We start from the raw sequence: 22,084 nt of genomic DNA, 5'->3' as shown, positions 1-22,084 counted from the left end.
TTCAGATTCCTAGTTCTTCAATAGATTTCAATGAATATGAAGCAGAAGGACTAGCTAAAGCCAGGACTTTTATTTATTAAACAGCTACTGCATTACAAGTTTTATCCAGGGTAAAATATCTTCAACTTTTAATCACAAGAGAGTAAAGTTAAAGGCATAGATGTAATGAGTAGGAATTGCTCGACTATAATGGCACCTGTCACCTTTACAAATGTAGTAGTTGAAAATTTGTTTCAAGAACACCCAGAACCATTAAAAGACATAAGTACCAATAATTTCCTTCCTCAAGAGTATGGCAGTCAAGCATGTCAGGGAACTCAACAAGAGGAATTTGACAGTGTGAGCTCCGATACTTTTTCCATGTAGTTAAACATACGCATACACAAATACAGTAACAGACGATTCTGTATGCACGTACCTAACCTGACAGTCTACCCTGTGAGTAGTTTTCTCTAGTAATTTCTTTATTGATTTATCTCTTAATTTTTTGACCTTCAGAAAATATCTGCAACATCTGAATAAAAGCTTGCTTTGCTAAATCAGCAGAATGTGTGCCAAACATGTCAAAATAAATAGAAATTGGGTTTGCTGTACATTTTTCCAATATTAAAGCAACATTAATATGTAAAACAGCTTTAAGTTTTCAGTGACATTCACTTTCCAAAAATGCATAAACAGAAGAGAGCTGGCCAGTTCAAGGCAGAGCAAGAATATTCAGATCAGAAAATACCATGTTTACATATAACCCCATTGTTTATTACATAGTCCCCCATGTAAAGATTTCTAAACTGACTAATGACCAAATACTTACTCGCAGAAGTCAGTACACTGTCCTTTTCCTCTACCAGTAACACATTCTTGTTAGCCTGACTTCTACAGCAGGTATATTAAGTGTTCAGAGGACAAAAGAGAAGAAGCAGAAAATGAAAGCTGAGTATCTTTTAAATTTGGAACAGAAAGGAGAGATACAGCAGCCTTTATAAGCATAGAACTTCTTAACTAACTACTATTAAGTTCAGTGACTGTAACAGAGGTTACTTTGGTCCCAAGAAATTTAGGCTCAAACACTGCCTTTTTCATCACCTTTTAACCGTATTTTTGTATAAACCCCTTGTTAACTACTCCCCGTTATCCACCAGTCCTAAGCACTTCAGAGAATTCCACAGCACTTGCAACATAGGCCTTACTCACGTTTTTACAGATGAATATTAAGGACAACAGTTCCCCAAGCTTTAGCAGGTAAGGTATCCACGCAACATAATGGTTAAACTTAAATGCAGCCTAGCAAGCTTCAGACCCAGTCTTCTGGGTCTGGTATATCAATCTAATAGTCCAGTGACTAAGTTCTTATTTTTTCCAGATTTCAGGGAGTCCCAAGAAAGCAGAAACCAGGATGCTCACTATTTTTACAGCAACACACACAAAATGCACTTATGAAAGAAACTTTAACAACAAAACCCAAAAATAAACCACACTGATTTTTCCAGCAATGGTTTCCTCAGTTAAAGCTTCCATCCCTCTTAAAACTCCTTTAGCTTACATTATTTGATGCAGCTATCTGCAAGTCTTTGCCTTTAGTGTCTTGCATAAAAAACCTATACTTTCTGTTTTACTGGCCAACTATTAGAAGAAGCAGACAAACCTTCGTGTTTAAATAGAATACTCTAGGTGGGCTGAGACCTCTGCAGCATGTACCCTGACCTACCACTGAAAGCAAGACCAGACTCAGACTTTCCCTCAGGTTGTTCAGGACCTGGCCTAGTCAAGCTCTGACCACCTCTGAGGATGGAGATTTCACAGCCACTTCAAGCCCCTGTTCCATGTCTCTCCATCCTCACTATAAAGGATTTTCTCCTTCATCTATCTGGAACAGGGGTCCTCAAACTTTTTAACCAGGGGGCCGGTGCGCTGATTAAGTGGCAGGCAGCCATCTGTGGCTGCTTGGTTTCCCCCCCAAACCCCCGGCGGGGGGTGGGGGTGTCTGTAAATACCGGGGGCCGGATTGAGGACCCTGGGGGGCCGTATCCAGCCTGGGGGCCGTAGTTTGAGGACCCCTGATCTGTAATTTCCCTTGCTGCAATTTGTGTCAGTTAGCTCTCATCCTTTTGCCACCTGAGAAATAGCAGTCCCTATTTTCACTATAATCACCCAATAGAGAGTGCTGAAAGAGCTCCTTTACTACAGCAGTCCCATGCAGAGACAAAAAAAAAAAAAAAAATCATTTTACACATTTATTATAACTTTGACTACTCCTTTCTTGTAACTACTTATTCGTTAGTTAAGAACTATGTGTACTCAATGTCTAAAACACAGGTGCCACTGACATTTGTCTCTTATTGAGCCAAATGCAAACACTGCTAGTTAATGTTGCCAAGGATACATGGACATTACATCAAAATTAATTCCTAAAGCTAGTCAGTAATTTATTTTTTTTTAAATGGTGAAAAAGAGCTGTGAAACTGAAGCCAACTTCAAAACACCAGAGGTGATAAAATGAAATGCTGGAGAGCATGTGGAAAATGTGTGGCAAACTTATCACACCTTATGCTAGCCCCCACTTCTACTAAGGATTCTTCCTGGATGAGGAAACATCAGCTGTGCCTCCCAGACAACTTTGCTGAGATCATCCACAGCTTTTCTCCTGTGCCAGAGTCCTGCTTGTAATTAAAAACTGAGGTCTCAAGCCTACTCCACCTAGCACTGCATTAGCTAGTAACTGATGGGCTGTACCACCACAACCACTACAGAAATAAATAGGACACTGTCCCTTCTACTGCCAAACACTTCAGAAAACAGAAATCCCTGTGCATGGCTATCTGTCACTGCAGAGACAAGACACAGGAGCTGACAATTTACAACCCTGCAGTTTCCCTCCCCACAAGGACTCTTCCCTTATATAACATCTCTACCATGCAACCTGAAGTCACAATCTGCACAAACCTAGAACTAAATGCAGCAGCTCTCGAGTTGCCTACACAGACATTTCTTTTAACAGTTCACACCATTTGTATCGTAAGAAGGCTGCCTGTGCCTGCAAATTTCAGATTTTAAGCTCTTCTGCAAGAATCTGAAGAGAAAAAAAAAAAACCACAAGCAACATGGAAAAACCTAAGTGACACCAGTTATAATTTCCCCCAATGAGGGGGGATCTAAGCAGACAGGGAAAAACAACACACACACACACACACACAAGTAATTTTGCAACCAAAGGAAATCATACTATTTTGGGACTTGGTTTGTCTCTTATCAGGTAACCACAAAGGACAGCAATGGATCTGTCAGCTAAGTGGTGCCTGATTTAAGTGGCACTTGATGCGAGTCATCCTCAGAATTCTACAGCCACAATCTGAGCCCTAATAGTGTTCTTCCAGCACACTACAGCAACTTCCTGCATTTGGTTCCAGGCCTACAGTCCTGACGTGAAACAGGTCCTCACAGTCATAGGAACTACGGGACTGTCCTTATGCCCAGGCAAATATAGTCCTGAATACAGGGAAGAGAGTTGCCCATTGAAAGAAGTAGCTAATAGGACCATAAATGAATGCAAAGTTTTAAAGACAACTTTTACACCAATTGAGTCATTCTTTTCTCAATGCCAACTTGAAATTCTTTCAGAAGTGATAGTCTTTCGCCATTTCCAACCACCGAACTGGAAAACTATGGTTGAGCTGTACCTGCGGATTTTTCTCACTGTCCTGATTTGGGGGGGGGGGGGGGGGGGAAATAAATAATAAAATCATCTGTTAAACAATAGCAGACAACCTCAACTGCAAGTTATCAAGGTTTTTCATCACTTGTTTTATAACAAAATTCCTGCAACAACAAGAAACAATATCGAGTTGTTACCACATTTCAACTGCCACAGAAAAAACACACCCAAGAGTCAAGACTATCATTATTACTGAATATAGAAGAGGAAAGACACTTAAGACAGGTAAGGATACAGCACTGAGAAAATATGCAAGGTAGCTCTCCTTAAATATAAGGCAGACTTCTGGTATTTCTATATTCTAGAAGTAATCTTCACAAAGGCGATATCCATGTACTGATTAGTTAAAATCCATTAACCTTTGAGGAAAAACGTGAAGAGTAAAACCTCTAACTGTAGTTTAGGAATCAAACATCACTCGAAGACAAGACAGAAGAGTTTACAGAAAATCGCACAGATGAACTAACACAAACATAACTGCTGGAACTACACAGAATTTCTTTTAACTCCTTGCTGTCAGTTTCAATGTAGGACTCATCACAGTACATCACATCAATTAATTCTAAAGAGAAACTACCAAAAGAATCAAATTTGAGCAAGCCTTAGGATTTAATAGCTCATAGGGTAGTGTTTGGAATTACTCCTTGAAGTAAACAAGAATCACAAGTACATCATGCAGAACTGTGTTCCAATATATCTGGCTTGGGGAAAAAAGGATGAGTAGGGTCTTCCCTGATGGATCTCTAAGAAACAGCAAACCAATGACCTGTTTGCAGAAACAAAGTCAGTGACATCAGAAATTGGAACTTAACTTCTCCCCCCCGCCCCACGTTACAAAGGAGCAAACCAATCTAACTCAGAAAATGGAAGTCTTTAATCTTCCTCCCCCCATACAATTCAAGAAAACTTCTACAAGCATGCTTCTTGGTTTGACCCTAACATGCTGAATCATAGAATACAAAAAAAGCCCGCAAAGCTTGATAAATCTATCTACAATGGTATGAACTGCTTCTCCACAATATGGGATGACAAGAGTCTTCCACTTCACTTTTAAATGCTCAGAAGATAGTGTAAGTCATTCTTGAATTTCTGGTAAGCTCCAGTATCTCAACTGTGAATAGGATCCATTTCCAAGTGCTCAGTTTGCTTATACATCGAGTTGGTACTTTCAGCATTTCAGAAGCTACAGGGACAGCAGAGAAATGAGACAGAACAGCAGCATCTAGCAATGATCCCAGAACTTCATGGGCCAAGAGCTACACACATAGAGATGTGGGTCACCCTTCCAAGGAAATAAAGGTATCTTGAGAATCAAGATTGTGTGGAGCACAAACAAGAGAGTTACCATTTGTCAAGTAATGCTAACATTCCTCAGTCTTTTGTCACCATGAAGATGTTATGAAGGAAAAAACACCAGCTGTCTCTAAAGACAACAGTATTTTATGAGTTGACAAAGCTCAAACCTAGATTTCATTCTTCTTTCTGCATACCCCTGTCTACAGTCTCTTCAACTGTAGCAGTGCAGACACTTACAGAAACTTACCTATCACTGCATTTCGGTGCTCAGACTCACCCTTAGGAGCACAGACTCCACATAAAGCCAGCTCCAAAATTAGGCATTATGAATATCCCCTTCCATGTAAAACAGTAAGATACACCGTGTAGCACTTCCTTTCTGCCTGACTTCTCTGTTTCTGCTCAGTGGAAAGTCTAGAGACCAGAGGGAACAAGGTAGAGCAAGCAAAGAATTATCAGCCAACAGTCTCTTGTTGCCTACCCACAGGAAGGCAGGAAGCTGAAAAACTGAGCAGGGGAGGAGCCTGGATGCCAAAAAAGCAATTCTCTATAGATTGGCCCTTTGCCTGAAAGACAGAAGGAGGAACACCCAGTGTCTGCACTGGCACAAGCTACATACCAGAAAACTGAAACTCAACTCATGCCAAGTTACACTTTTAAGAGCTAAATGTACGTAGGCCAGTGAAAACAAAATTAGATAGGAGTTCAGAGTATGAAAAATTAATAAAACAAGTTTGGTTTTGCATGAAAGTCAGCTTAGAAAGACAAACTGAAAGTGAAAGGGGGATTAATAAAAATTTTCATGCCAAGAATCAGATGGAAACAACTATTAATACAGTTGCTGAGCTGTCCATGAGAGCATTCAGGAAAACCAAGAAAATGTTGCATGGATCAAATCACATCCATTTGCACTGCATCTTTCGAAGTACACTTTAAGTAGTAATTATTCTGAACATAGCAAAGATGTAACTACCAAGATACACTACACATTCCCACAGCCATGACAATGGCCGCTGCGTCATCACCTTTTAAAGCTGGATTTATCCTTTTAATTTATCTTTTTAAAAAATAAGTAAATAAAGAGCCGTCTACAGCCTACAAACATCTGCTTCTTTGGGTTTACAGTCACATGGCATTTGTGTTCAGGACATGGCTAACTCCTAAGACCTAGCAGGTTTCATGCAGTTCCCAAACTGCAGAACCTTCCCAGTGCTGGTACAAGTGACAAGTAAAACAAGGAACACCACAGTGCACATGTGCACCCAAGGCATGCAGAAAACATCACCAACATTGCCATTCTACAACTGACACCATTAAAGACAAATTAAACACCCATTTAAAGACTAACCGTAACTTTTAAGTATCACTTTACCGCTGCACTTCCAGAAGCGTATTTTAATGTATCAAAGCTTATCAAAAAGCTAAGTATCACTCAACATATTCAGGTTGATTTTCCTTGCTGTTCACACCCTTCCCTATGCTACCAGTTTTTACACTGCATTTTCTGATTAACAGACTCATACAGCCCTTTTCAGAAGATGCTGGGTGAGAGAAGGTGTGAAGCTCAAGAGAGAAGATATCTATGTAAGACACTGAACATAAGGAAGAACACATAAGAGCAGTTAAATTGTTAAAACTAACTATGCAGCGCAATATAGTGAAGTGCACAAAACCAAACCACTGAGCAACAAATTTCCTTCTTTTTCTGCTTTCTTGTACATATGGGTTTTGGTTTTTATTTGCAGGAAAGAAAAAAGATTACAAGCCTTCATCCTTAAGGACACCGCTGTTTTTTGTTTCCCCCTTCATTGTTAAGGCAACTCCGTGTCTGGCTGGAGACTAGTCCTTTAACACATGGATTTAACACTTTAGAACAGGCATGTCTTGAAGTGCTTCGATTTCAAGTTACCTGTACACATCAGGTAAGTATCTACCTTAATGTAATCACCAGAATATTTAGGATAATTGAGATGTCCTTTTGAAATGCAATTTATAATACTCCCTACGCTTTATATGATGTACGGCCTAGACACCGTACAGCTGATGACAGCTACTGACTTTCCAATGGAATCTGTCCTTCCTATGAGCCTTGTGCTGGCACCTCTTCATACAGAAGTGAACAAGCAAAGCTCCACACACTAGGGAGCGCAAAGGGGTGGAGGAAGAGAAGATTTCAACAGCTGTGCTGTATACTTACTCTTCCTGTAACTTGCAGTTGACACACCTTTGCCCAAATTCAGAAGAGTCATATAACACTTGAAGGAAACTTATCATTTTTGCACAAATGCTTCCTTCCAGGGCTAGGGATAATAGGAGGTAACACGGCAACACAAGCTGTAACTTGCTTGTTATATTGCTGTAACTAACTGCAGCTATTTCTACATCTAATGAAACAAGAGGACTATACCTAGTACCATTGGATCACCCAGTTAACACAAAGACAAAAAAACCAGCTCCGTGACATCATCACCAAGAGGAAAATTTAGCACTTCCAGCTCCCTGTTCCACCTAAGTATTTCATCAAACGCAAAGCACTCAACAAACACCCCTGTAACATAGTCAAGGCTCCACGACAGTGAAACTTAACTTCAGTGGTACTGCACTGTAATAGTAGCTACCCTCTCAGTGTACTAGACACTCTGATGCCTTGGCGGAGGTGGGGGAGAAGGCGGCGGCGTGGAGAGGGAAAACACCTAAGAACACACACACAAAACACCCCAAAACCAAACCAGCCACAAACACACACACACTGGCAGTACTATATCTCTTCTTGTCACCTTCTACTGACTTGGAAAGAAATGTTCAGAGTCTGTGTTTGGTACTGTAAGTGTGAAAGTTCAGACTGCCAAAGAGAGAGCTCTGATGCACTGAATCTTTCAACTGTCTAATCTTGATGAGATGTTAATTATGCATTAAAAAGTCAAAATTACTCAAACTTCCGCAGTCATCTAAACAGATTTCTGCACATCCTCCTGTTCTTTCTCCTCAAGAAAAGTCAACAGAAGAGATACTTGAACTTCATTTCTAGTAATTAAAAACAAAAAAACCTCCAAATAAACAAAAAGATCCACCCAAACAAGAAAAGCAGCTCTTACTTGTGCTAGCTATATAAACAGCCAAAGAAACTTTAAAATACACCAGTTCCTTCAAAGAATGGCCATTCCTGTGACATGCCAGTTGGCTACATTTTATTGTATAAAATACAGTATTAAAGTCTTGACATGCCCCACACTGCCACTTAAATACTTCTAGTAAAAACAGCCTAACAGTTTTCCTTCAGTGTCGCTGTTCTTCATGAATTACCATTAATTTCAAACAAACAGGCAGTCACATCCCAATAATAGACACAATATGTACAGTTACTTTCAGAACTATCCTCAAAGTTTATTTAAAGCTATACAGCTTGAAGGCCAGCAAAAATCCCATGTTTAAACCAAGTCTCTATATATTTGCTCAGATACCTGCACCACAACTAAGCAGCGTGCTACCCTGACATGCTCCTAGTGATCTGCCAGCCTCACATCAAAACTATTCGTCAGGAAAAACGTGTACGTCCAACAGTTTTTAAAACACGCAAGTCACATTGCTAATTTTAAGGCACCCAAATGAAAGCTTATCTCTTGCCAAAGCACTTGCTAGAGAACAGATTTGTTTGGCTAACTTCTAAAAGACAGATTTATCCTTATACCAGTGTTTTAGTATAGCAGTAACGGCTTTTCCAGTACCGTGACCCAACTAACATTCCTTGCTATGGATGCCAGTCCCAGTAGGTAGCCTAACAAGCAAGATTTTTGTTTCCACAAAATTCACAAGAAGCATCACAATACTAAACTATTTTGGTTGCTCAGTCCTCCAGCCTTCAATTTATTCATGTCACTAGAGTATCAGAATCACAGAAGAATCCCTGAAAGTACTTATACAGCTTTATTGCTACAAGTATTTAAATCTTTAGTGAACGGCTACAGCAGTAATCGCACAGCAAGCAACGCTTATGAATTCCATTCTGATTGAGTGTGAAGCTCCATGCATCTTTCAAATACCCAAGAAGTCCAACTTGACAGAAATAAATATCCACGCATAAAAGCAATCATATTTAACTTACATTTAGAGAAGCTCACAAAAATCAACCTACAGCTACCACCATTTGTAGCATCACCTCTAAGAGTTCCACAAACAACTGTTCATGTTGACTTCACTAAGTATTTCTAACACAAGCACTTTCTACTCTGCACCCTCCAGCACCTTACAATCAGCTGAAGGAAAAAAGGCGATTGAAAACCATCCTGCAGTTTGTAGTAGGAGACATTAATGCCAACCCAACAATTGCAAAGTTGTCTGGGTTATCCCATGCCAAAGAACTGCCACCAAACTTTAGCACTGGGAATTGAATAAAAAACAGGAGGGGGAAAAAAAAAAAAAAAGATTAAAAACAAACCACCAACTTAAAAATATTCCAAGTAACCCAATTCAAGTAGAACAGGTAGCTTCCCTGCTTCCCCACCTCCACCCCCAAGTACACTGAAAATTCAAAACACACTTCCCCATACTAAGTGGGGAATGATCAAAGAAAGCCTACAGACATGTCTTTGACACTACCCTTTCATAAACAACACACTAATTGACACCCCCTTCTCCCTCAAGGCTTAAACCCTGTGAATAATTAACCTGGAAACAAGGCCCACTAGTAAAAAAAAAACCCATGTGGGAACTCCAACCAAACTGAAACAGGAGGAAGATTCTGCAGTTTAGATCAATTTGTCAGTCTGACACCTTCACTTGTACTCCTAGAATATTACATTAACTCCAGTTCCTATTAAATGTAGTTTGAAATTACGTATCTACACATAACTGTCTTTAAAAATAAGTCTAACAGTTTTAAATGTTCAAAAGTGTTCAAACTGCAAGAAAATTAGTATGTTCAGGCGTAAAATGAAGGTAAAAGGCCACAACAAGATCACGCTGAAGATTTCAGCAACATCAGTCTGCCAGGCAAGACACAACAATCTCACACCTAGAGGAGCACATATAGCTGTGCTCTTCCCTGCTGCTCTGTTTATCTACAGAAAATCCAAAGAGCAAACTATCCAACACAGAGTGGCGGGACATAGGGAGCTAAGTAAACTTCCTTTACCAGAACAGATTCTGCATGGATCTTTGGTATGCATCCTCACTGATACATATTTACACAGGTAAATAAAGAACAAGAAGAATCACTGGTTTTGCATTAGATAAATAAATAAACAAGAATAATTTTTACATTACTACATTCACTTTCATTTTTCAGACTTACCTGGTCTTTTTCATGGGGTAGAAGGCTGACAGGTGGAAGAGAAGCTGGGAAAGTGCTGGAGTATTTTGGAGCTCCTTTGCTTTCCAAACTGCCATAGTTAACTCTATACTGAGGTCCATCCTTCAGTAATCTCCCATTGTTCACAGCACGTTTGGCTCCCAGGCGCAACCTCTGCTGAAAAGCAGGATTGTTGAAAATATTTGCTAGGTCATTTTGACTTCTCAAATACTTTTCTATGTTTTTCAGGGAGGAGCCGTTTGGTTCCTGAAGCCCTTCAATCGCTCTTCTCAAGAGTTTATTCCAATCCACATTACGAAGCTCATTACAAGCTCCTCTAGATCCCTTAACAGATTTAGGAATAGTGCCAGGTTTAACAGATGAAAACCGTCCAGGATTATCTGGGTCCTTGTAGGATGCAAGGCCTTTGTTGGTGACTTTAAGAATAGAACCATCTTGAACACTAAGTTCCAACTGTTCTGAAACAGTCTTCTTATCTAATCCATGAGAAGCACAAACAGCATGACATATTCTCTCTTCAGAAGGCCTTTGCTTTTGCTTTTTAACTTTTTGTATAGCTTCAAGAATCCACTCCGTATAAAGAGGGTTGGCAAGTTTTACCATGGTTGACCAGTAATTGTTTCCAGCCAAGGGTTACCCATAGAGGTTCCTCCTTATCCTTTTAGCAGATCTTTCAGAGGTTGTTCACACCTCAAACATAAACCAAAGGACTCCACACACTGCTTGGATGCATCTCAAAAATATCCATCCTGAGGAGTCCAAAAAGGCAGGGAAATATCTGCCAACTGAAACTTCCAATTACTTTACCGCTATGGAAAGGTAGAAAGGATTCATTTCTGAAGATACTGGTACATCCTTACAAGACAGTTTGTTGCAACCTTTAAAAAAGAGAAAAAGAAGAGGCAGGGAGAGAATACAGTTAACACTGAAGTACGAAAAAGAAACTGAATGCATTCAGACATACATTCACGCTATAGATGTTGCAGTATGCAAAAATCTTTGTGAGATTATATGAAACATTCACCAATTCCCACCCCACACCAAACAAGTAACTGTAGAATACTTCCACTTTGCATAACCCTTTAGTGGATTTAGTTTTCCTAAAATCTATCACCCCCAAACTTAACCTACTACTGCCTTGTGGGACAACTTCCATTCAGCCAGAGATCTAAAATGTTCTCTAAAACAAACAAACAGACCTACAAATAATTTCTAGATCCACTACTATAGGAAAATTACTATCTGCACAGATTATACACACACAAACCAAAACAAAAAACTAAAAACCACACACCCCAAAAACAAACCCCAAATGAATAAACCAAAATATCAGAACCAAGTTACTAGTATCACATCCTTCATTAATACCTAGGTACCCTACAGTACAGGAAGGAATCACAAAGGCACTTCTCATTCTTAAGGCGTGCAGTAGAGGCACACATTTTTTATACAAACTTCAGAACTGAAATGAAAATAAGTAACAGGAGGCATTTTCACATAAATACACTGTCAGCATGAAGACATATAAGACATCACATTGACAAAATACACTTTGGCAACTACAGTTTAACAAATAATTTTCTTTACTTATTACGGAATATATTACTCCAATAGAAAATTCAGTGGATACAAAAACTTTTTCTAAGAAACCTGAAAGAACATCCTGATTAGGAGTTTGTTCATTTTACAAGACGATGTATTTATTTGTTTTTCTTCCTTCCCATATAAAAGCCACACAGCTTAAACTAAGACAGTAGTCACTGAATGAATAAATATGTTTGAGGTATTAGTTTTCTCTGCCATTATATGCAAGGGAGTACTTCTGAAGACATGAACAGAATTGTATAATCACTTCAAACAAAAGTAAGTAAAAACTGGAAGAGGGAAGTGTTTGTTATCAATAAATGGGTTGTCCTGTAAAGTAGAAAATTCACCAGCTTCACAGCAAAACCTAAAACTGAGTTAATCTGAAACTACATTTATAAAGCTATGGCAAGCAGCCTGTAACTAACAATAATAGATATGATTACACAAGTCTTGGACCTCATGTTTATTCAAGTCATCTTGCATTCGAATCATGTTTAAAACTTGAGTAAATTATAAATAGGGAAAAAACCCCTGAATTGATTCAGCAAACTAAATTATTTTCAACTTGTTAAAAAGATTCCTCTGCAAGTGTGAAGAGTATTAAAAAACCAAACAACCAACCTTTCGGTCCCACACCTTCTCCTCACTCTACCCCCTCAAAAATCTCTTTAAATATAAACTCCAGATCATGTTTCACACGTTATTGTATCTACAGAAGATGATTAGTAACAAAAAAGAAGCTGGTTACTGGTGAAAATAAATTATTCTATACCCAAATAGCAGAAATGATTAATCAATTCATTTTATGAATACGTCATTCTTTAGGTTTGACTGAAGCTTAAGCACTTACAGATTTATAAATATGTAAGTTCAACTGACTGCCAGAATGAAAAGACACACTCCTGATACAAATGCAGGGCGTGAAAGTTTAATTGTTTCTCATACTGAACCCTATTGACCTACATAGATTGGATTCTGTGTCTTGCTTCCGTCTGTACTCATGCAAGTTATATTTGATAACAGTTCTGTGTGTTTCAAGTATTTGTAATAAAACAATAACTTGTTCTGTAAACACACATTTTAATTTAATCCAGCTAGCAAAAGCCATTCTTCCCCTAACAGAATTGTTTATATTCACTGTTTTCAGATAATTCCAAAATAACACTGTAGCTGCAAAATGCAGACAAGTATAGGGAAGAAAAAAAAGTTTCCATGGTATGATGAATCCCACAAATCCTCTCACAACTCTTGACGCTGAAAACATGATAGAACAAAAAGGAGAAGTCTATATATAGTTGAGGTTCACTCACCTTGAGACTATTTTATACACTCTCCCTATGAATTTGGAAGATCTCTGCAGCTACATATAAAGACCCAGATTCCTAGAAAGCTACTTTAAAAGTTACTTAGTCAGGCCATTCTGCTATGAGTCTTCATGAAGATAGTCAGTACTTAACTAAATGCTGAACATTTGCTGAGTCAGACATACTCACCTCATTTTTAAACCTACTGCAGTACTGTTGTATTAAATTTCATACAAGCAACCACATCACTACCATGAAATTCCAGAACACACAGTGCAGGGTCTGTTCCAAGCACCTGAACACTGATGAACATTTCTGTGTAAATGCTATATAACTTGTGGGTTGCAGGAATTTTTATTGGCCACTGACTGTGGCAAAAGGTGAGCATAAACCTGTATTTTCATGTAGTGTCTGCTGCTTGGGGTACAGGAATTTTACAGCAATATACATTCAGAACTACATTTTTACTTATTTACTTAAAACTCCCTGCGTGTAATACAGCCTCCTGCATACTTGCGCCTACTAAATCAACACAAGCTGAGAGTATCAGCAGAAGCACAGTTTCCAACACACAGGACAGGATATTTCAAAAGGAAAATCAAGACACCTTAAATTCACTGCTTCCAACAGAATCTTACGTTCCTTCTGCTTTAGGAAACCACAGAAGGTTCATCTGATCCAATTTCAGTTGTTTTACCACAAGCTACAATCTCTTGTTATTCTGCCACTCTGATTGCCTAGGTACTTGAAGCGTAGCACCCCCGACCTCCACAACCACTGTGACAAGGTCTACAAGGTCTACCATATGCAAGATTCAGAACAACCTCTTAATAACAAACGTCTTTGGCAGCAATATAACTGATCCAGGCCTTTCATAAAACAAGTGAGGGCAGATTGATTCATGATTGGCAATACACAAATATATGCATATACATGCTAAGTGACTGGACAAAGACAAAACAAACTGCTTTACAAACAAACTTTCCAGATTCAACACAAGAGGACACATGGAAGTTCAGAATGACATTCAGGTTTCTAAGTTTAGAACTTAATTTCACCAAAACCAGAAAAAGGTGGTCATACATCCTTTAGTATAAGCAGTATGCTGCTTGCCCAAACAGTTTTTGAAGAAATAGCAATTTTTAAGAGGTATTATAAATTAGTAGCAGGCACTCATACCTATTTATTAATTTTCATCCCTTGTAATTAAATAACTTTTAATCCAACCCTCAACAGTACCCTTCCAATCACAGAGTAGATTTTCCAGACTGTTAAGTGCACAGGACCACTTCCAAATTTTATGACAACAGTCATTAAGCTTCTATGTCACATTTCAGCTTCTACACTCTACAGTATCTTATTTTGAAAGTAAGAACATCTGAGAAAGTTTGATTGCACTGTATCACTAACCAAACCTTTTAACAAGTTTGCTACTGAAGAGCTGCATAACATAGGCATTTAGAGGGTTAAGTACCATACACTACCTTTAAAATGTGAAAAGCCATCTCTAGTCAAGGCTTGTCCCTTTACCTAAGTCATAAATTATCAGATAAATACAAAGAAGTTGCAAAATTGAAGCTTGGGATTTAGAATGAATGCAAATATGTCCTCTATAAAGCATGCACCTATTGTACAGCTGATTCTAATTAAAGAATGCACTGACTGAACATGTCAATCTTAGGTGTCATCAGTAATCCTATAATCCTGTAATAAGGTCTTTTTTAGACTGAACTAGTATCTGGAATTATTTCCAAGTGATCCAGACTGTGAAAACAAGCTGTGTAGTCAGAAAGACACACACACAAAAATAATCACCTACTCTTCCCCTCCCCCCAAGAAACAAAACTAAGTTATTACAAGTTTATAAAAACAAGTATCCAAAAGCATTTCAAAAAATACAATCTAGTCTTTTTTTTTTTGAGAAATTAATGAAAAAATTGCTTTGGCCATCTTAAACACAGTTAAACTTTTAAAACCTCAACCTGAGGTTACAACCACTACCAAAAAAATAAAAGGGGGGTGGGGGGGGTGGGGGGGCAGAAAGACAGCAACCCGTGCAACCTGCTGGTGACCTGTAAAGCACAATCTCATTCTGCTCCCTCCTACCTGCTCTGCACACACTCAGAAGCAGCAGCAGCAGGCCAGCTCTCTGCTGCAGCATCAGGGTCAGGTAAGGATTGCAGCAGGGGAGGAGGAAGAAGCCTGCCATTGCTTTCAGTAAGCTTTTTGCCATTTTTCTTTCCTCCAAGCATTACTTCGAGTTCCTCAGCTAATCAACTCTGTATTCCACCCCCATCTCAATTAATGATGCGAAAGAGGCAAGATAATTTGTTTCCCCATCGCAAAATACGCACACCTACAAAGAAAAAAGAGAGAAAGCAGATCCTGGCAAGGACTTCCAGCACACATGACACTCCTAAAATTACTCATATCATGAAGCCAGCTATTGTATTAGCCTTTATACAACATCCAGTTTTCAACTGGAACAAGATAGAGCAATGACACTTGCACACTCTTTAAACAGACAGATGAGGAGACACAGTAACTTCAGCAAAAGACTTGGGGATGTGGGGAGTAAGAGCAGTACACGCAAATCCAACCAACGATGCGCACGCGCTCTGTGATACCCCGCAAGCTAGTTTTAAGATCATAGGCTAAAAAGCAGTTCACAACATGACAGCAGCAAGCACCACCAGAGGAAACAGCATCAACACAACGTGACACCAGCAAAATCACCCAAATTCACCCTTCCCACCCTCTTCCCTGGAAGTTCTGAGCACTTTAAAATACGGTACTGGAGAACAAAAAGGAGCATGGGAAGGTAATATTCGCTGCCAGCACTTAACCTGGGAAGAGGGTTCCACTGAAAACATTTCTTCTTGAGAAAGTGATTTACAGCAGAAGGGGTATCTGTTTGCTTTTTGCAGAGTGGGTTAATTTCAACGCTCAGTGACAGAATGCAAAAGGTGGGGTCTGGGTGAAGAAAACACGATACGAACATCGCTTCCAAAACGTGGCTTGAGAGGCTTGAATATCCCCCCCCCCCAACTTGCTTAAAAATTTTTGCAGTATACCCAAGCCACGGCGATTCGCAACACGCCTAGCGCCCAGCGCCAAGGCATTGTTGTATCTGACAGGGCCGAGCCAGGGCTGCCTTCTGAACACCCCAAGCCTTATTCTGGGGTTTCTCATTCCCAATGCAAAACCCCCAAGCCCACAGGCTCCGCTCCCCGGGGCACGGCGACCCCGCAGGACGGCGTGCACCTGCACCCACCGCACGGGGATGGCAGGCGGGCGGTGCCAGGGGCAGCGCCCCCGCCGGTCCCCCCGGTCCCCCTCGCCGTGCCGGCGGGAGGCAGGCTGCGAGCCGCCCGCCCCCCCCCCCCGCTCCCCGGTACCACTCACCTCCGCGGGACCGGGGCCGCGGGGGGAGGAGCCTCCTCCAGGCGCCGCAGCGGCTCCCCCTGCTGCCGGCTCTTCCCCTGCTCCCGCTGCCGGGCTGCGCCGAGGCGGCTGCCCTCACTGCCGCTCTGCCCCGCTGCCGGCGGCCGCCGCGACTCCCCCTACCGCCGCGGCTCGGCTTGCCTCACCTACGCCGCCATTTTGTTTCGCCCTGTTGTACTTAACGTGAATCCGACATGACACTGATTACAGCCCAATGGAGTCTCATTAAAATCTTACCTACCCTCGCGCCCCGCCCACCGGCGCCCGCCATTGGGCCGCCCTGCACACGCCGCTCCGCGCTCACAGGCCGCGGGCCCGCGTCCGTCATCCGCCCATACCAGCCTTGTTCCGCCCAGCAACCGGCCCGGGGCTCCCATTGGAAGGCAGGGTGAGTCAATCACGAGGCACGCCCCTTCCCTCCACGCTCAACTCCGCCTGCCCGCGAAAACGGGCGGTGCCGCCGGCTGCCATTGGCAGCCTCCGCCGCCACACAACCCGCCCGGCCCGCCCACCCGCCCGCCACAGCCCGGCCCGCCTCATTGCTGGGCCTCCGACGCTCGCCATTGGTCACCCGCCACAAGTGGAGGCGAGCGTTCGCGCAAGGCCGCCCTCCCGTTGGCTACCACTGCCGTCCGTCAGGGTGTCCCACCCCCCCCCCGGCTCCCCCCCTCCGGCCTCGCTACCCTCCCCCACCCGCCGCCGCCCCACCCGCTCCTGAAGTTTGTTCGAGAGGGTGATCGCTAGCGAGAGCTACCGGCGGCGGCCGCCCGAGCCGGCCCGGCAGGGCGGGCGGGCCCGCGACACACACTAACAAGCAACCTTTAAATCCTGCGCGTCACGCGCGTGCCTCCGATCCTGCCGCTCGGCCGGGCGGGCGAGATGGAACAGCGTGCTCCCAGCGTAACCCTCCCAAGGTGCCTGGCACTGGCAGCCGCTTATCGCGCACACGCACCCCCCACACCGCGCTGGGAAGGAGGGAGGGAAGGAGGGGGTGGGAACGGGGACAGCGACAATGACTCCCGGCTCTAACAGCCACATGCAGGTCCCCGCAAGTTTCGCCATGCGAAGCCCAGGGACTTCTCTGTCAGCCCGTCTGCGAAGGAACAATTGCCGCCTCAGAAAGACAGGGTGGGAGCATGCAACACAAAAACCTCAGCCATCCCCTGCCTCCCTCCCTCCGCCGCTCCATTCCCCCCTCTCCCCACCCCATCCAGCCCAGCCATCACCTCCTGCTGCTGCTCCCCCTCCCCTGCAAAACGCACAGCATTGCAATGCATTTACCAAGCGCAAGTGTCTGCAAACACGTGCATCAGCCTCCAATGCAAAAGGGAGAGAAAAAAAAAAAAAGTACCCAGCCTAGTGACAAGCCCCCTGCGCTGAGAGAGGGGAGGGAAACGGGGTTATTATGGCAAATTGCAGCCTGTCACCCGACGCAAAACAAAACCCATCGCATGCTCCCTATAACCCCCCCACATAAACTCCTGGGAATCTAACCTCCGATGCAGGTTTCCCCCCTTTGCTTGCAATGACCTCCTTTCTCTGCCTGTGTGTGTTTCTGCAGCAGCGGTTCCTGCGGAATGTGCTGCCCCTGAAACGCGATCGCGGCTCCTCTCTCTCTCTCTCTCTCTCTCTCTCCTTCTCTGTCTCTCGCTCGCTCTCTCGCTCTCTCTCCTGGCTGCAAGCAGAGCCAGGAACACAACAACACAGCCTCCCCCCACCCCCTTCCCCAAACACATACACACTGAAGAGCCCCAGCCAGGAGAGCCAGACGAGCCGGGGAGGGGGTGGAGGGAATCCCCAGCCAGCGGATTGATTGCACCAGTTACCTTCTCCAAGCCCCTTCGCAAGGGGGGGGGGGGGGGGGGGGGAGAGAGAAGGGGGGGGGGTGGAAGATGAATACAGAGAGAATACCTTGTCTCCCTTCCTCCTCCTCCTGCTCCGCGCGGCTCCTCTTCTCACTCCAAAATACTAAAAGGTGGACGGGCAGATCAGACACAAGCGTTCAGCTCGCGGCGGGGGAGAGGCGGGGGAGGGGAGCCACACGAACAATTATCATTAATTTAGAAATTAAAACAGAAAACCCACCCCAGACCTCCAGCCTTCGCGATGCAGAGCGGACGCAGATTGCGAGGACTGGTGCTAAGACACAGGACCTGATAACAGCTAATTGAAAGGTTAATCTACATAGGCTGTGACAGAAGAGGTCCCTCCCCACTTTTTTTATCTGCTGTTGGCAAGTGGGAAATTGAGCTCCCCCCACCTTTTTCCCTTAAAAAAAAAAAAAAAAAAAAAAAAAAGAGGGAAAGAAAGGGGTGAAGAAAAAAAAAAAGGCAATAAAGTTTGGGGGGAGGCGCGTCCCCTTGGCGGCGGCGTGGGGCTGAGGGACGGGGCGCGCGGGTGGCCGTTGCGGGGCGCGTTGGGCGGGAAGGCGGCCTGAGGGGAAGTGGTCACCGCCGCGCCCGGGGGGCCTCCCGCCGGCCCCGGGGGGCTGGCTTGGGCTTTTCCTCTCATGTGGGGCCATTTAAAACGTTTCGATGGAAGAACCACCGCAGGCAGGCTCTGGGAAATCCTTCCTGAAGGGCTTGGAGCCGTAGTTCCTCGGTCCCGAGGAAGAGGGCTGTGTCTGAGGCAACCATAATTAGTCTGAGGGATGAAAGGAGGAGGGTGAACAAATTACAGATGTCTTCCCGTTGAGTTTGCTGTAAATGTAACAAGACGTTGTGAGGGATATATTTTAAAGGACAAGGTGATAACATGCAGGGACTTAAAGTTTGTTTAAGCGTTTTTGCCATGCTGCCGAAGGCCGCTTGCCATGTCAAAGTTTTGGGTTTTCTCAGCTGTGGCTAGCAAATGCCACTTCTCATCAACGCATGGCGTGCCAAAATGCCATAGGGTATATACCAGAGGGTACCACACAAGGGAGGGAAAGGTAATTACCTACCTAAGCATCTACTCAAGCAATCACTAGCTAAGCACCCCCGTCTCCCCAAACCATGACCCACCTCAGAGGTCTCCGAGGCATTCCCTTTTCCATGTCTTGTGGGGGACGTGTTGCTGTTAGGTGCCTGTCTGCAGAGTTTTCAAAAAATATCTGGTCCCAAAGAAGAAAAGATAAAATTAAAAGAAAAAAAAAAAGTAATATTCTCCTTTTAGAGTGGGTGGAAAATGACCTTCTACAATAAATTAAGAAGGTCTTTTCCAGATCATGTACTGCATACAGACCAGCAAGTGAACAAAGTTTCTTTAATAAAATACTAAGCGTTAAGGTTTAGTGCAACTTTTTCAGAGTCAGTTGCTGGAGATACTGTATAAGGAAGCTCTTTGGTGATGTTTCAGAGTACTGTAAAATTGAATGACCTACTTACCAAAAGCTACTGGGTGAAAATAATATTCCAGCATGTCTCTACCATACCATACCTGTTGACTGAGGCTTTAGTCTTAGCTGCCAGATGCAGCCTTTTAATCATAGAGTGAGAAATTGAAATGTGTAGTGACCTAATATTTGTTGGAGAATCCTTCAGGGTTCATGCATTATTCAGGACTTGGCTGTGATTGAAAATATTTTTTAAATTATTGGAAACAATATAAATCATTACAGCACAATTTGGACCAGAGCATCACATTTGCAACACTATTCCAAAAGCTGTGTCAACATTTCCATTATAAACTTTTTCTTTTCCTCTTTCCCGGAAATTTCCAACTTGGTTGGGGTAAAAACAGAAAAATAATCTCTTGAAACTGAAACTTGGCATGGCCACATCCCAGTTCAGGAAAAAAAAAAAAAACACTGGAGAAAACTCGCAGTCGGTTTGGCCATTTTGAAATTACGAGTGTGCTGAAGACATAAGTAATAGCACAGAGAAAAACCATAAAAGCCTCTGGTCTGAATACTTTCATTCCTTCTTCTTAATTTAATTCTTTTCCTAAAAATAAATTTTACAAGACAGTACGTCATTGGGTGTTGCGTTCCAGTTTTTAACATATTCAAGAACTTTTTGTTTGAAGAGAGATTCCTATGGATCTTGACATTTACAGGTCTACTTAACACTATGTAAACTGTGAAGTTAAGCACATGAACCTCTTTATACATGAATCATCCTCCAGCGAACTTAGATCCACTACCACTGTCAATTACATTATTTCCCAAAATAATGACTTCAAAAGAATTGCATCATGAATTTAGGGCGGTTCAATTTGAGACAGCGCATGTTACCCAGACAAGCCATAAGTACCTGAAACACTTTGGATCTAATTGAGAATGTCTAACATGTTGCGTGCATTTTGGTTTGTGATCTAGATAAGAAATGTTTCTGGTTTATCATATGAAAAAAGCCAAACAGCTACATTAAAAACATCCATGGAAAAGTTATAAGCCCATCAAGGAAGTTAGTGTTAAGCAGTAAAATTCACACTTTAGCATGTTCTTCTACTGTCAGACTCTGGGGGGTTTACTCTGCCATAACCACTACAAGCCTGGTGAAGTACAATAGTTAAATTGCCCCTGAGCAGTAACAGGTGCCTCGTCACCCACACGTTGAATAGACCCATTCCACCTGCTAAAAAGATGTGCCTGATATTTAAAAAAAAAAAGTGTCTAAAATCGAACCTACTTTCTCTCATCTGCTCTTAGAAGTACTATGGACCAGATCGCTCTGTTCCATTAATTTCCTTGCTTTAATTATAGTTTAAATACCATCTTTAAAGGACTTTTTTCCCCCTGTGAAAAAATATATTCGGTTGCACATATATGTTGTAGTGTATGTAGTAATGATATCCTTCTCTCCAGAAGTCCTTAGGTTTATTCTAAAATTGCATGTATGGTTGCTATTTCTGGACCACAAGTGAGAGAAAGCAAGAAGTTAAGGACTGAGCATGGTCTGAATTAAATTCAGTTCTCAAAAATCAAAATCTTAAAACTGCTATATGTATAGCAGTGGTGTAAGACGAGCTGGAGACTACTGCTTAAATGAAGCCCAGCCATATGCAGCCCAAATTCAGCAGTATACAAAAAAGAATGCTAAATTGGAGTTTGAACACTCATTTGAAATCAGTGAGAAAATTCTTGTGCATGAAATTACTGCCACACATAAGAATAAGAATTTCCCTGTGAGGGCTTTAATCGCTGGTGCAGTTCCGTTGGAAGTAGTGAGGCTGTTACATATTTAGAAACAATTATGTAGTTGTCCATGTTGGTATGGTGACAGATCCCTATTTATCTTTGGAGCTGCTAGAGGGTGAAGTCTTGACCCCCGTTAAAGTCTGCCAAAATTTCCTATGGCTTCAACAAAGCCAGGGTATTCCTTCTATTATTACCATACATAACCACATGTATGTGGCTACCGTCACCTGGAAATTGCCTCCCCTGGCATAGGCTGTTGAAAGAAGTGACCCTGGGGAGAAGCGTTATCCTAAGAGTGCAGCGCATTTCTTCCCAGC

At 42.5% G+C, this 22,084-nt stretch overlaps 1 protein-coding gene across 6 annotated transcripts in view; it reads right to left on the bottom strand.

The window, feature by feature from the left end:
* Positions 1-18,865, bottom strand: part of KAT6B (lysine acetyltransferase 6B) — a 118,265-nt gene extending 99,400 nt beyond the window's left edge. The window contains exons 1-2 of one of the 6 annotated variants that reach the window (XM_037400007.1): positions 18,734-18,865; positions 10,296-11,191 (exon numbers count right to left, since the gene is read on the bottom strand). In XM_037400007.1, coding sequence (XP_037255904.1) covers positions 10,296-10,916 — 621 coding nt within the window. In that variant the 5' untranslated portion in view covers positions 10,917-11,191; positions 18,734-18,865. The other 5 variants (XM_037400006.1, XM_037400010.1, XM_037400004.1 and 2 more) reach the window with 5 other exon arrangements.
* Between the last annotated feature and the right edge of the window lie 3,219 nt (positions 18,866-22,084).

The sequence above is a fragment of the Falco rusticolus genome, chromosome 9 (assembly GCF_015220075.1).
Source record: "Falco rusticolus isolate bFalRus1 chromosome 9, bFalRus1.pri, whole genome shotgun sequence".
NCBI lineage: Eukaryota > Metazoa > Chordata > Aves > Falconiformes > Falconidae > Falco > Falco rusticolus.
The sequence above is the reverse complement of the archived record's forward strand: the minus strand, read 5'-3'. Positions and strand labels throughout refer to the sequence as shown.